The 15,728-nt window shown below is 43.3% G+C and overlaps 1 protein-coding gene across 3 annotated transcripts in view; it reads left to right on the top strand.

The window, feature by feature from the left end:
- shroom4 (shroom family member 4) overlaps window positions 1–14,979 on the top strand; it is an 86,636-nt gene extending 71,657 nt beyond the window's left edge. For all 3 annotated transcript variants that reach the window (XM_060927129.1, XM_060928712.1, XM_060927945.1), the window contains 7 exons: window positions 585–3,204; window positions 4,316–4,377; window positions 4,595–5,218; window positions 9,555–10,205; window positions 10,363–10,501; window positions 10,632–10,904; window positions 13,250–14,979. In XM_060927129.1, the coding sequence (XP_060783112.1) occupies window positions 585–3,204; window positions 4,316–4,377; window positions 4,595–5,218; window positions 9,555–10,205; window positions 10,363–10,501; window positions 10,632–10,904; window positions 13,250–13,519 (4,639 nt within the window). In that variant the 3' untranslated portion in view covers window positions 13,520–14,979. The remainder of the gene's footprint in view (window positions 1–584; window positions 3,205–4,315; window positions 4,378–4,594; window positions 5,219–9,554; window positions 10,206–10,362; window positions 10,502–10,631; window positions 10,905–13,249) is intronic.
- Window positions 14,980–15,728: the final 749 nt, after the last annotated feature.

The raw sequence follows: 15,728 nt of genomic DNA, 5'->3' as shown, positions 1-15,728 counted from the left end.
ACACCTAGTTCAATGGCATTTCTTTATTTTTATTAATTAAGACACGTCATGTCTTGAAGTAATGATGGATGTCGTTTCTCTTTACTTACTTGAGCGCTTCTTGACATAATGTGGATTACTACAGTTGTGGAATAGGGCTGTTTACTGTATTATTACTTACTATTTACTGTTTGATCTCAAATGCATTAAGAAGACAAGAAATCCCACTAATTAACTTTTGTCGAGGCATACCTGTTAATTGAAAAGCATTCCAGGTGACTACCTCATGAAGCTGGTTAAGATAACGCCAATAGTGTACACAAAGCATCAAGGTAAATGGTGGCTACTTTGAAGAATCTAAAATGATAGATACTTAAAAAAAAACATTCTATACATGTTCCATGTTATTTCATAGCTTTGATGTCTTCAGTATTGTTCTACAACATAGAAACTAGTCAACATACAGAAAAACCTAGGAATGAGTAGGGGTGTAAAAACTTTTTGACTGGTACTGTACATGTATATAATGGCATGTTTTTTGTCATTTTATGATTTGTGAAATACTAATTGTAGTAATTTCTTTTTCTCTCTACCTTTCTGTCTAGTGAGCTGTCCATGCCATTGGGCCACCTCTCCCGGCATTACAGCACAGACCGCAGCAGCTCTGTGGGGAGTATGGAGAGTCTGGAAAACCCTCCAAATCAGGGTTACTACGACAGTCAGCTCTCTCCCATTGACCCTGCTATCTTTAATAATAAACGCGACTCGGCTTATAGCTCTTTCTCTGCAAGCTCAAATACATCCGACTACACGGTATCTCTGCGCCCTGAGGAAAACAGCTCTATGGACAGTCTGCTGCAGGGCTTTGGCCCCTCCTGCAGGTTTACAGAGGGACATCCACATTCTGTGGCTAGTGGCCCAGGAGAACTGCACTGCGAGGAGGGGATTCTCAAATCTAGGTCTCTGCCTCATAGGCCTGGAACTAAAGTACGTCCATCATCCTATAGCTATGAAGAAGACAAGTCTGGACCTCCACAGCCTCCCATGAGAAAGGATAGTTTTAGGGCTACTAGAGGCCTGCCAGAGGTGTTGAATAAACGTTGCGTCTCTGCTCCTGTTGGTGTTTCAAGTTTGACTTGCTGCACTATTGAAGACCCTCCTCACATCAGCAAGGCATTGAATGGGAGCGTGTGTTTGAATGGTCAAGAAAATGACCAAGACTTGAAGGGAAACAAAGCAGAACCTTATTACACCATAAATTCTCAAAAAGAATCGTTTATCAATAACCAAGTCAGCTCAACAGAGGGACGCCAAAAGAACAGCCACTTCCAGCCCTTAGAGAAGTATTCAACCAGGCCCAGTCCTCCAACAGCAGAGAGTCTTGATAGTCAACTCAATCATTTGGGTAACAATCACCAGCCTAGGATGCACAGACATAGTGCTCCTGAAAAGTTACTCGTCTCTCAGTTACACATGATCGAGCTCTCCAGTGACAATAGTGCACATTCCATGTCCCCTTCTAGCCTGTGGTCTAAACCTCTGCACCCCAGAGAGGAACTAAGTGAAGACGGTCCAGCTGTAGCTCAGGGTAAATGGGGAGGAAGCAGGTGCTCCACACCAGGGTCACTGACTACTTCAGAGCTAGAGGAATCTCCACACAGGGAGGAGGGAGAACCGTTTGATTCAGGCCAAAGACTTGCTCCTGTTCAGCATACTTGGGAAAGATCTGTCAGTGTTCCAGGTGAACCTATGGGAAATGGATTTCCTAGGTCTGGACCCTGCATAGACTCTCAACTTCAGGAGAGAGGTTTTGAGGCCATTAGTGCTGCATCCAGCATGGACACACTACTTGAGAACCAGGAACAAGGAGAAGGCAAGGGAGATGATGCTAAAATTTCAAAGCCTCCTCAAAAGCGTCAATTTCGTTCATCTAAGTCTCGCCGTCGAAGTGAACGTTTTGCCACAAATCTTCGCAATGAGATCCAGATTAAGAAGGCTCAGCTACAAAAGAGCAAAGGCTCAAGTGATCTGCTATGTGATGACGAGACTTTAGAGGAAGAGGACATGGAAGAAAAATCCCCATCCAAGTTGCCATCCATCCATCAACACAAGCCCCAAACACAGACTAGTCAACACAACAGCGTCAAGAATTTTGCTCCATCTCAGGCCAGAACAGTTGCCTCAAACTCAACATTTCCCAGCAGATGCTGTGGAACAAATTCTGTAGAGCATTCAGGGAGCAGGAATGAAGATACCCATTTTTCACAGGGTGGAATCCAGGCAGCTGAGGTAAACAGACCTGTATGCGTGCGTGTGGTCGAAGAGTTGGCACCACCAGGTAAAGCCAGACGCTGGCGCTGGACACCTGAGCACAAACTACAACCTGAAATAAAACTGCCTGAAACAAAGAAGAATGGTGAAGGAACAGCACCTTCTTGGAACCTTGGAACAGCAAGGGGAAGAGCGAGTTCTTCAGGTGGGCGCTCTACCCGAGCCGATGATTGTGAAATCCCACCTTTTGCAGACCGCAGGAAGTTCTTTGAGGAGACTAGCAGAAACCTGAGCCAGTCTGTGACCAACCTGGCAGGCCTTACAAGCCACCGTCAGAGGCCAGAGAAGCACGGGAGAAAGAAAGATCCAATTTCTGAACCCCTTGAATCAGTCCCTGATCTTGGACGCAGGAGATTCTCTTACCAGGGTGGAATTAATGATGAAACCTCAGTCAGTTCGTTTGACACTAGAAAGAGAGTGCAGCAAGAGAGAGAAAATACACTGGCGAGAGAATGGGAGAAAGAGAGGGAGAATGAAAAACGGAGGGAAAATGAACGGGAACAAGAGATGCGTAAAGAACAGGCGAGACTACAGGCATGGGAAAAGGAGCAGGAGAGGGAGAGAGAAAGAGTAGGAAAGGAAACTGAAAGAGAACGACAAAGAATGCAACAGATGGAGAGAGACTGGGAACCCAGTAAAGATCACTTTTATGCAGGACATGACCTCAACAGTACTGCAGTGCTACCACCTTTGCCTTATGATAGCCTCAAACAACCACTTGCAGCCCAGATTCTAACCCTGCTTAATTCACACACTGATCATTTGCATAACAAAGCCAAACCTGACCTCCATAAGCCGTGCTCAGCCTTCCGACCTGTAACTAGCCAGCAATATCAATCTGATCACTACTGTCTGCACCCTGGATACAAGGCCAGGAGCTGCACTCCAACAGAGGTGAGGTTGTCACTTAGACACATTTAATGTTGACACATTGCAGCATAAACCAGAGATATGTAACAGTCCTTGTAATTTATATGGAGCAGAGCAGACTATGATTTATTGAGTCCAAAGTGTTGGAAAATAGCCACTTGCTTTAGGACCTTAGCTGCCAGCCAACAACAATATTGGACAAGATTTATGCCTTGAGAATTGTTGTTCCAGCCGAGTATCTACAGGAACATATGTTAAAAAGAGATTTAAGCACATATTGTGTATCTCTCTGAATCTGCCACCCTTGTATAAATAAAAGTGGCCTCTTGTTTGGTAATGAACCCACAGTTCCACCTTCATGTTAAAATGTATGTCTGGAAATTTGCGGTCACACTGAGTGGGTAACTATTTTCAATTTTTTATAAAATTATTATGAGACAAGGCGGCACGGTGGTGTAGTGGTTAGCGCTGTCGCCTCACAGCAAGAAGGTCCGGGTTCGAGCCCCGGGGCCGGCGAGGGCCTTTCTGTGCGGAGTTTGCATGTTCTCCCCGTGTCCGCGTGGGTTTCCTCCGGGTGCTCCGGTTTCCCCCACAGTCCAAAGACATGCAGGTTAGGTTAACTGGTGACTCTAAATTGACCGTAGGTGTGAATGTGAGTGTGAATGGTTGTCTGTGTCTATGTGTCAGCCCTGTGATGATCTGGCGACTTGTCCAGGGTGTACCCCGCCTTTCGCCCGTAGTCAGCTGGGATAGGCTCCAGCTTGCCTGCGACCCTGTAGAACAGGATAAAGCGGCTAGAGATAATGAGATGAGATTGAGACAAAAAGAACAATTACTGTATGTATGATGGTGTCTCACACACACAGAGAGAGAGACGGAGATGGACAGAGATAGAGATGGACAGAGAGAGAGATGGAGAAAGATAGGCACACACCCAGAGAGAGATGGAGAGGAAGACAGATGCACGAGAGAGAGAGAATTTTTTTTAAAGTCTTTTTAACTCGTGGTCTGCAGCTAATCAATTACATTTTGCAGAAAAGCTTTCTACTGGGTTTCTCTTGTGCCTCAAGTATCAGGAAATTATAGCATCCAAACATGTTCCTGTTTTGAATCATTTGTCAAATGTCTTCCACAGACTTTTCCTGTCCATGAGTCGGAACAAACAAAACTAAGGAGGAAGTTTAGCCTGACTGAAAGGTATGTTCGCTTCCTGTATTTGAATTCATCCATTGGTGGCCTGAGCAGTGTTGTCTTTTTCACTTGTGTTTTATATAATTTGCACTTGGCATTGTGACTTGGAAACTGTCTATTAAATTGTGCATTCTTTGACAGCTGTCCAAGGGTTTCATGCATTGTGCAACATTCTGCAGTAAAGGTTAAACTATTCATCATAACTCATTTTCTTGGTCTTCAGGGACTATGCTCAGTGTAGACGAGATTCAAAACCAGGAGAGGTTACTGTGGGTCGGCGATTTCAGTGTCAGTGGAACAACAGACTACACGATTGCAACAGTGAGAACCAACCCATCATGTCAACTCTTACAAACCGCACCATGTCTGAAAATGACATCCGCTTGGAGAACAAGTGTCTTCGTAGCCATGATGCAACGACTACCGATAATAGCAGAATGTCTTCGTCCGTTATCAGGGAACTGGATGAGAATGTTGTATCGGTAGTTGAGCCAAAAAAGAAAGGGCCTCCTCCTCCTCGGCCACCCCCCCCAAAATGGGAGCAGTTCCATAAGAGAAGGGCATCTCACCACAATCTCTTCTCTTCCCAACCTGCCTCTTCTTCCCAGCTCCAAACGCAAACATCCTGTGCATCTACTGACTTGGAAATGACTCGTCAGCGGTCCTACAGCCTTCCACCAAGGGATGATGGAGAAAGTCACCAAACTCCTCTAAACCCTGCCTTAAATAACCGAGCTTTCAAACCTGTGGCCCTGCCTCCAAAAGAACGAGACACTACCAGAATTCAGCACTACAATATAAACAGTTCAGAAGACACCCCAACGTCGTCGAATGAGCCGAGCCAAAGGTATGGTTTCTGTAGAAGGTAATAAGATCTTTAAGCAGCGATGGCTGTAGGAATGGCTGCATTGACCAAGAATGAAATGTTCACACAGTGGTGATGGAAACCACGAAGAAACCACTCTCGTGTGATTGCAGAATAGTGTGTTTGACAGTCTTCCTTGGCTACAAAAATGTAATTTTAAAATAATATAAGCAAAAGGAAAATGTTTGTACCGAGATGCCAACCAGTACATTAAAGGGTCTGCCTCACCTTTCCCAGAATCCTCTACACCAAGTAGTGAGTCTCCATTTTTTTTGCAAGCAGTATCCCAAAATCAATCCGGCAACATCTTGGGTCTTAAATCGTCACGTGAAATTGAAGATATTTGTCCAAGTATTTATATTTTAAATTCCTTCGACTGAGCCATTCCATTTTCGTTCAGTTATTCCATTGTAATTGACCCGAACTGGCTGTCGTGTGTGTGTGTGTGTGTGTGTGTGTGTGTGTGGCTACGAAGGAAAGAAAAAAACGCGGCATATTTTGTTCAAAGTTTCCAGCTTCCATGTCTGGCACATACAGTAGATGAAGAAAAAGTTCAAGATGGGGTTCAAAGGTATCATTAACAGTGAATTTGCAGAGGTTTTACTGCATGGAGAGCTAGCAGGTAGTGATCACACGCTTTCAAAACAAAAACAACAAATTGGATTCTGGGAAGGGTGAGTTGGCCCCTTTAACTTCAATTGTTATCAGAAGAGGCTGACCCATCTTCAGGAAAAAAGGATTAAACTATGTGTCTTTGACTAAATTGTTCCAAATTCATTGAAGGAATTAGTGTCATTATCTAGTGTAAAGACACTGCCTGGCCAAAATAAAAGGTCACACGCTAATATTTTGTTGGAAACGTGTTTAGTGTTCATTCACCATGGCATCGTTTCAGCAACCTTATGCAACGTCACAGCATTTATTTCTGTCCAGAGTTGCATTCATTTTTTTTGCCAGGATCTTGTATTGACAACAGAAGAGAAGAAGAAACCTTTATTTGTCACATGCACACTTCAAGCACAGTGAAATTCATCCTCTGCATTTAACCCATCTGAAGCAGTGAACACACACACGCACGCACACACCCAGAGCAGTGGGCAGCCACACCAGAGCGCCCGGGGAGCAGTCAGGGGTCAGGTACCCTGCTCAAGGGCACCTCGGCCCAAGGCCGCACCACGTCAACCTAACTGCATGTCTTTGGATTGTGGGGGAAACCGGAGCACCTGGAGGAAACCCACACAGACACAGGGAGAACATGCAAACTCCACACAGAAAGGCCCTCACCAGCCGCTGGATTTGAACCCGGACCTTCTTGCTGTGAGGCGACCGTGCTAACCATGACACCGCTGTGCCGCCGCCGAGTAAAACCACTAAGTCTTCTCCAGCATTCCAAAGACTTTCAATGGGGTTAAGGTCGGGACTCTGTGGTGGCCAATTCATGTGTGAAAATGATCTTTCATGCTTCCTGAACCACTCACAATTTGAGCCCGTTCCATCAGGGAAGGAAAAATCCTCAGATCGTCAGCTGACTTCATTTTATTGCCACATAACACTGCTGAGTCTCGACCTGACCAACTGAAACAACCCCAGATCATAACGCTGCCTCCAGAGGCTTGTACACTGGCCATTATGCGTGATGGATGCATCGCTTCATGCACTTCCCTTACCCTGTCACGCCCATCACTCAGATTTATCAAACCATATGACCTTTTTCCATTGCTCCAGAGTCAGATCTTTATGCTCCCTAGCAAATTGAAGCCTTTTCTTCTGATTAGCCTCATTAACAAGTGGTTTTCTTATGGCCACACAGCTGTTTAGTCCCAATCGTGCGAGTTCTCATCTCACTGGGAGTGTGGAAATGCTCTTACTTTCACTATTAAACATAGCTGTGAGTTCTATTGTTGATTCATGATCAGTCAAGATTTTTTTTTTCCCCCCGACCACGTTTCTTCCATAAAGTTGATGGTTCACGACGATCCTTCCAGGTTTTAATAATGCATTGGACAGTTCTTAATCCAATTCCAGTAATTTCAGCAATCTTCTGATTTTGCTTTCTTTGCTTGATGCAGGCCAATAATTTGACCCTTCTGAAACACAGTAACATCTTTTCCATGAACACAGGACACGTCTTCCGACATGTTTAAGAAATGAGAAGCTACTCACTGCATCAGTTCGGGTTAAAAGAATTGTTGCCAACTAAAACACAATCACTGCAGTAATTATCCAATCAAAGACCCTTATGTATTTGCTTATTTAAATCCAAATGGTGACTATTTATTTATTTATTTTTATGGCCAGGCAGTGTGTAACTCAAATTCAACACCAGTTAAAAGATAAAATGAACTCACTTAAACCTCACATTTTGGTATTTTTACTGTAGTAGAATTGCAGGCTATGGCTGCAGGAAGCAGCGAGTCAAATTCACAAATATGAAGGACCGCTTTTTTGCTCAAACACCATAGCTGTCCCTGCTGTTGTCTTTGCTTAAGGACCCTATTGCTTGAGATGCTGCTATGTTATTATTCCTGTGTCCGAAATCGCTCCCTACTCACTATATTGAGGTTTTTCACCCACGTGACCAAGTCATGTGATGCATCGTTAGGCTGCCATTTTGGACGTCACGGCTCGAATCAGTTTGAATGCGAGGAAGGTGACAAACGAAAAACATAAAAGAAAAAGGAGCGAGATGCAGAAAACACCTTCACTATCCAGCGACGTAGGGCATTTACAGGGCGAGCAGAGGGAGAGGTATTTGCAAAAATTGAGGTTAGCAGGCTTAGAGAACGACGTTTACCTGCTTCCACCAGGATTGTTCACTGACGTACGGAAGTACACGAAGCCCTCGTCTTTACCTGACTTCGGCCCACATGATCCGTATACCTATGTCGTTAAAAACCCATCGCCATACACAGGTATTGATCTGAAAGCGTATAAGAGTTTGGATGCCTACAAATATTTTGTGTCAGGCTGGGTAACATGCCTACATCAGCGGGTCGTCCCTGGAGCCGGTGGTCGCCATCTTATTACAGCTAAGGTTTGTTCACATTTTCATTTACTTTCGGTCCTCAGGATAAACAAAATGTTATTAAATGTCATTGAAATAACTTCTTAGTCTGTTGAGACATGGCCTGTTATAAATTTGCTGTTACCAGGCAATGACCAAGAACTGTATTATTAGGGTCGGTGTCTGTGTTGTAGCAGTGTACTAGCAGCTAGCTGTTAGCACTAGCTAATGTCAACAACATAGTAGCTAGTATGTTACTGTAGCAATGTTTACGTTCAGTCATTTGGATGACTGTTAAAACCTTTCAGTCTCAAGTTTTTCCTTTACTGTATTTACTAGTTTACTGTAATTATGATCCGGCAGCTATTTACACCGGATCCAGTGTAAATAGCTGCCGGCGCGTGCTCCGGCTTGCTCCCCCTCAAATTAAGCAGCACGCTCCGGCTTGCTCCCCCTCAAATTAAGCAGCCCGGAGCGCGCTCCGGCAGCTATTTACACTGGATCCGGTGTAAATAGCTGCCGGATCATAATTACAGTAAACTAGTAAATACAGTAAAGGAAAAACTTGAGACTGAAAGGTTTTAACAGTCATCCAAATGACTGAACGTAAACATTGCTACAGTAACATTAGCTAGCTTGACCTTCAAAATGGCGGACACCGGGGCGTCACGTGACCCTGTGACGTCAGGTGAAATACCTCAATAGGGCACTATATAGTGGGGACGGCATTTTGTAGTGCTGTCTGAAACCTTAGTGAGGATTATTTACACCCAATTTCGTGCACTCAAAGTATCCCACAATGTATCACAAAAAGTAGTGCACAACAATGGTCACTAACCAAAGCTATAATATCCCATCATGCGTTGCGGTCGCGCTGAAAGAAATCAAATTAAAAGTCTCAGATTTGATTTAATAAAAGGCAGTGACAAAGAAGAAAGTATTCAGCCTTGATTTAAAAAGAACTGAAAGATGCAGGTACTTTGTATTGATTAATATGGGAAATGCGCTCAGTATAATATGGATTTATCACAAATACTTGCATGTATTTTATTATTTTGAAAACCCACCAGCCAACTGGATCTGGCATGTTTTAATTGTGCAACAGTAATGACAAATACCAGCACAACAGACTAGTGTCTGAAAGCGTTTTTTCATTTTACCAATGAGCTCACTATATAGTCCTCTATATAGTAATTCCCTATATAGGGAGTAGTGAGCGATTTCAGACAGGGTATTACTTTCACCTCATATCACATTTCTGATTTCTTTCTATGGATGACCTCATTTACATGTCACTCCTCTGTCACACTTCAGACTTTCTGAGCGAAGCTTGGCCCAGCCTTCAGATCAGTACCGACCAGCTGTGCTGAAACCAGTCATGTATAAGCATAGAGCGGAGTGGGACTTGACTTCTCCTCACAACTACACAGCAAGCAATAATGTTAGCAAGTCACCAGTGCCTACTTTGGAGAATGGGTCTTGCACTGGACCCGTCTATCCTGAATCCTACTTCACAATGAACTACAACCACCAGCAGCATTTACAGAATGAGCCTCAGCAAATATGCATGCCTGGCACCGCCATCAAGACTCTGGAGCTTTCTACCCAAAGTCTGCCTCCCAGTGAAGATCAAGCCTTGCCCTATGAGACTGACATAGATGAGTTCCGTGAGAATGAGGGAACAGCAATGGAGCAGCAAAGGCAAGCAGAAGACAGGACAGAGATGCAGTGTTTTGCTCATCCAGTGACGGTGCTGGAAACCGACATCGACACTGTGACTGATGAAGAGGGTTCATCCTTGGGGATGAGGAGAGGGCAAAGGGCATCCATCGTGGACTCTTTATTGGAAGAGGATTGTGGCAGAGCTGGAAAGGAGCTTATGGGAGAACTGTTCCCTCACTATCCAGGGAGTGGAGCAGAAGGCTGGAGAGGAGGCAATATAATGAGTGGAGACATGGTAGAGAGGTATGACCTGTTTTTGAGAAATTTGGTTTATTTGCGTATTTTGTGGCATTTTGAAAATGCAGTTTGTCATGGTATTGAGCTTAGGAGGAGGAAAGTAGGCTTTGAAGTGTCTTCATTAATTAGCTTAATTGCTTAAATTGAATGTTGTTTATCCCAGGTCTTCTAGACAGAGCCCCTTAGTACCACAGGGCTCAACTTCTACCAGCTACAGGGCACCCACCAACAAAGCTCAACTCCTTAATAAGATGCCAAACTTCTCAGAGATTAAGGAGGAGGATGAAGAGCTTAATTACAAGGTTTGGGCTCGTTTGCATACATTCCATCTATGTAGTAGGTTAGCTGACCTAAGAAATGGAGAAAGTTTCTCAGTTATCTGCTTGTCAGGGCTCCTTCATTTCTGAACTGCAATTTCCATACTATTTGCAGAGGCAGCTGATGGAAAGCTTGCGTAAGAAGCTGGGCGTGTTGCGGGAAGCCCAGAGAGGTTTGCAGGAAGACATCAGAGCCAACACTCAGCTCGGTGAGGAGGTGGAAAGCCTGGTGCTGGCCGTCTGCAAGCCAAACGAGGTCGACAAGTTCCGTATGTTTATTGGAGACCTGGACAAAGTGACTAGTCTGCTGTTATCACTCTCTGGCAGGCTGCTCAGAGTGGAGAGTGCTCTGGAATGCCTGGACCCAGAATCGGGACATCGTGAGAGGGTGAGATGTGGGGAAGGAGAAGAAGAAATGTACAACACCAATTCCAAAAAAGTTGGTACGCTGTGTAAAACGTAAATAAAAACAGAATGTGAAGATTTGCAAATCATGGAAACCCGATATTTAATTGAAAATAGTACAAAGACAACACATAAAATACTGAAACTGAGAAAGTTTATTGTTTTTTGAAAAATATATGCTCACTTTGAATTTGATGTCAGCAACACGTTTCAGAAAAGTTGGGACAGGGACAACAAAAGACTGAAAGTTGTGTAATGCTAAAAAAAAAAAAGAAGAATTAGTTAACTGGCAACAGGTCATTCAGATGATTGGATATTAAAAGAGCATCCCAGAGAGGCGGAGTCTCTCAGAAGTAAAGATGGGGAAGGATTCACTGCTCTGTGAAAGACTGCGTGGGCAAACAGTGCAACAATTTAAGAATAATGTTCCTCAATGTAAAATTGAGTGCATAATAAAATTGAGTGCAATGTAAAATGGTGCATAATATCATTAAAAGATTCCGAGAATCTGGAGAAATCTCTGTATGCAAGAGACAAGGCTGAAAACTGACATTGGATAGCTGTGATCTTCAGGCCCTCAGGCGACACTGCATTAAAAGCAGACACGTGTCTGTAGTGTAAATCACTGTATGGGCTCAGGAACACTTCAGAAAACCATCGTCTGTGAAAACACTTCATTACTGCATCCACAAATGCAAGTTAAAACCAAATATACACAAGATCCAGAAACACCGCCATCTTCTTTGGGCCCGAACTCTTTTACGATGGACTGAGGCGAAGTGGAAAACCAGTCCCGAGGTCTGACAAATCAAAAGTAAAAATTCATTTTAGGCATCATGGACACCATGTCCTCCAGGCTAAAGAAGAGAGGGACCATCCGGCTTATAATCAGTACACAGTCCAAAATCCAGCATCTGTGATGGTATGAGGGAGCATTAGTGCACATAACATGGGTAGCTTGTACATCTGGGAAGGCGTCATTAATGCTGAATGATATATACACGTTTCAGAGCAATATGCTGCCATCCAGACAAAGTCTTATCCAGGGAAGGCCTTCCTTCTTTCAGCACATTGAAACTGCATGGCTCCGTAGTAAGAGTCCAGGTGCTAAACTGGCCTGCCCACAGTCCAGACCTGTCTCCCGTTTAAAACATTTGGCACATCATGAAGCGCAAAATATGACAAAGGAGACCCAGAACTGTTGAGCAACTGTATTTGTATATCGGGCAAGAATGGAACAACATGTCTCTTTTTAAAACTACAGCAACTGGTCTCCTCAGTTCCCAAACGTTTACAGAATGTTGTTAAAAGTAGAGGTGATGCAACACAGTGGTAAACATGCCCCTGTTCCAACTTTTTTTTTTTTTGAATATGTTGTCTTTGTACTATTTTCAGTGAAATATAGGATTTCCATGATTTGCAAGTCTTCATATTCTGTTTTCATTTACAGTTTACACAGCGTCCCAACGTTTTTGGAATTGGGGTTGTACATGTCATGTTTCTGCTTGTCTGTCTCTCTGAATTCTAGTTTTGACAGATTCTGATGACCTTATGCTTAAAGTGCAGATCACGGGTAAATTCAGGAGCAAGATCAATGTAATTCTCCTATTTTATATTAAACTTGGATCAAATATCTGTCACATTTTGCATTTTGTGCAATTTTTTTTTCCTTGCGCAATACCAGAAAAATTCATTTGAAATCAAGCCATTTGAGGCGAATTGGTCCGCCTCTGAAAAAACTTGGCATTTGGATTTCCTGGCAAACATTGATTTTCGTGACGTCGCGTGCGGGACGCCTCCTTCTGAATCCTACGTCAGCACTGGTTTGTTTATGAGAAAACGACCTGGTGGTTTTCTGCAAATTTCTTCAACGTTATCACGTAATTATTAAAATGGTTAACAGATGTATCGTAGGAGGGTGTAGCAACACCAATCTTGATGGGATTAGTACTCATCGTTTCCCAAAAGACCGGACAATGAGGGAGAAATGGGAGCGCTTGGTCTACACAGGCTGTGCACTGAAACCGTGCAAAGCTCGCGCAGCCTGCTGGCGCTTCCGCAGGTGACGTCACGAATCTGGCTCCAGACTCCCTTGGGATTTTTCCAGACACGTTTTATTTTATTTCTGCTGTAGACAGATGGCCTTGTGCAAAATTACCCTTCTGGATGAGTGTGTAAAGGGACATTCTTTCTCATATATAAAATAAATTGGTCCAGAATGTGCACTTTAAGTTTAGCAGTCCTCAGCTTTACATTGTTTCATAGTGCAGTATCTGAGTGAGGGTTACTCACTGTTTCGTTTGATGCTTTTCTTTTATGGTACTCTAGCTCCCCCTGTTGGACAAGAAGAAACAGCTCCTTGCGCAGCTGGCTGAGGCTCAGGAGCTGAAGGAGCATGTGGACCGGCGGGAGGAGGCTGTGGGCAGGGTGCTGGGTCGCTGCCTGACTCCAGAACAACTGCGTGATTACAGCCATTTTGTAAAGATGAAGGCAGCACTGCTGGTAGAACAGCGGCAGCTGGATGATAAAATCCGGCTCGGGGAAGAACAACTCCGAGGCCTGAAGGAGAGCCTCGGCCTGGGATTTGGCCCTTACTGAAACTGGAAGTAAAGTACAGGAAGTTGGCATGTGCGTACACGCACATGAATGAGCACGTGTGAAAATTTCCGATAAATGATGTTTAACCGTATATGAACGTGGTGATAAATCCGCAATGGTGATGGTCAGAGACTTGTTAAGTACAAGCACAGTGAATTTATCAGCTGATGTTTGCAGGCAATGTTTTTGCTCTTCCTTCCTACAGCAACAACACTTAGTATTGTTTGTTGAGAAATCAGTAACACTAAGAAGTAAATGACCTCAGAATCCTGTTGTAAGCCACATAATGCTGTGGGTGTTTTTTGTGTGCGTGCGCATCTCATTAATATCAACTGAAGACCTGTCCATGCACTGCTATTTATTTATTTATCTCTTTCAGCAAAATCAGAGAAAGAACTCGAGTTCTGTGTAGATTTGGTCACCTTGAATATCATCAAATTGAGCATTTAAACCTTTTGGCCCAGTATTCATGTTCTATTACAAATTTTACTAGAAAGCTTTTTTTTTTTGATAGAAAATGAACCACGTGTGCAGGAAGAGTGTTGCGCTGGAGCATCACTGACCAGCACTCGGTTAGGTTCAAACTGCAGTTTGCTTTGTAATGAAAGTATTACAGAACCATCTTCTGAAGATACCCAGCTTTTCTGACTTCAGTCCACTTAGAGCAATGAGTGCGTGTGTGTGGTGTTCTGTGTGTATTTATGTTCTGTTCAAGTAACAGTCCAGTTAGTCAGGCAAATCTTAAGCATTGGAGATGTATTTGTGCCATTCTCCATTATAAAGTGCTTTTCCTGCATTTTTTTTTTTTTCCCGTAAGAGATACCGGAGTTTTTTGATGCCAAAGATTTACTGTCATGTCTTAACACAAGAACAGACACATGGTGCTCATTTTGAAGAACTACATGCAGTAACCTAGTCTTTAAAGGAAATGCTTGCTGTATGTTTAATATTTTGATCACTTAAAACAATTCTTACGTTCCTTGTATTTAATGCTCATGCTTCCAGTGTTGCAAATGTCATGTGTAATATAACTTTTTTTTTTTTTTTTTTTCCTGACTGAGCAAACTGCTTTTTAATATCCTTATCCTCTTTAGAGGAAAAAAGTGCTGCTTTATTGAACATTTAATGTGCTGAGTGTTTTCAACCAACAGTGTGTTTAATATATTGTTGGATTTTTTTTTTTTAAACTGCCTTTCAGCATTTGAGTGCCAAAGATGAATGTGCATTTGTTATAGTAAACAGCTAATGTTCATGTATACTTTTTTTTTTACCTAGTGTATATACTGCCTCCTTTAGTGCTCTTTGTGTTGTATCATACGTTCGTAAATTACTTCACGCTGGAAATGTATGAAAATATTTGTTTTGAACCGTAAGTGACCAATTTCCCCAGTTTTTGGTTTGTTAAAAATCCAGTGTGGAATATGTACTATTGATTTATAGAATATAAATATTTTAAACTATGTGTGGTTTCATTTTTTACATGCAAATACAAGCTGTAGCATTCAAAAAGTCATTCTAACTTTTTCTAGTTACCCAATTTTGAAAGTATATTTGAAATCAGGATCATTCCTTAATGTTAATCTCTAATACGAAATATATGGACTAGTGCTACCATTCTTTTTTCATGCAGTAATTCAGTTAATGCTCATATCAAACATCAGAATGTGGGGAATGTGATCTCGGTGACCTTGACGTGGTTGTTGGTATTTTATAAACTGCTGTGCTTGTGGGAAAGTGGACAGTTGATCTTTTTCAACTGTCTAGTTTTAATGAGCTTATGCTCACTAAAGGGCAGCACGGTGGTGTAGTGGTTAGCGCTGTCGCCTCACAGCAAGAAGGTCCGGGTTCGAGCCCCGTGGCCGGCGAGGGCCTTTCGGTGCGGAGTTTGCATGTTCTCCCCGTGTCTGCGTGGGTTTCCTCCTGGTGCTCCGGTTTCCCCCACAGTCCAAAGACATGCAGGTTAGGTTAACTGGTGACTCTAAATTGACCGTAGGTGTGAATGTGAGTGTGAATGGTTGTCTGTGTCTATGTGTCAGCCCTGTGATGACCTGGCGACTTGTCCAGGGTGTACCCCGCCTTTCGCCCGTAGTCAGCTGGGATAGGCTCCAGCTTGCCTGCGACCCTGCAGAACAGGATAAAGCGGCTACAGATAATGAGATGAGATGCTCACTGTAGCAGATTCCTGCTCTTGGCTGTGAGAAGTGGAACT

This window comes from Neoarius graeffei, chromosome 1 (assembly GCF_027579695.1).
Source record: "Neoarius graeffei isolate fNeoGra1 chromosome 1, fNeoGra1.pri, whole genome shotgun sequence".
In the NCBI taxonomy this organism is placed as follows: domain Eukaryota; kingdom Metazoa; phylum Chordata; class Actinopteri; order Siluriformes; family Ariidae; genus Neoarius; species Neoarius graeffei.
This window is presented reverse-complemented; position numbering and strand designations above follow the sequence as displayed.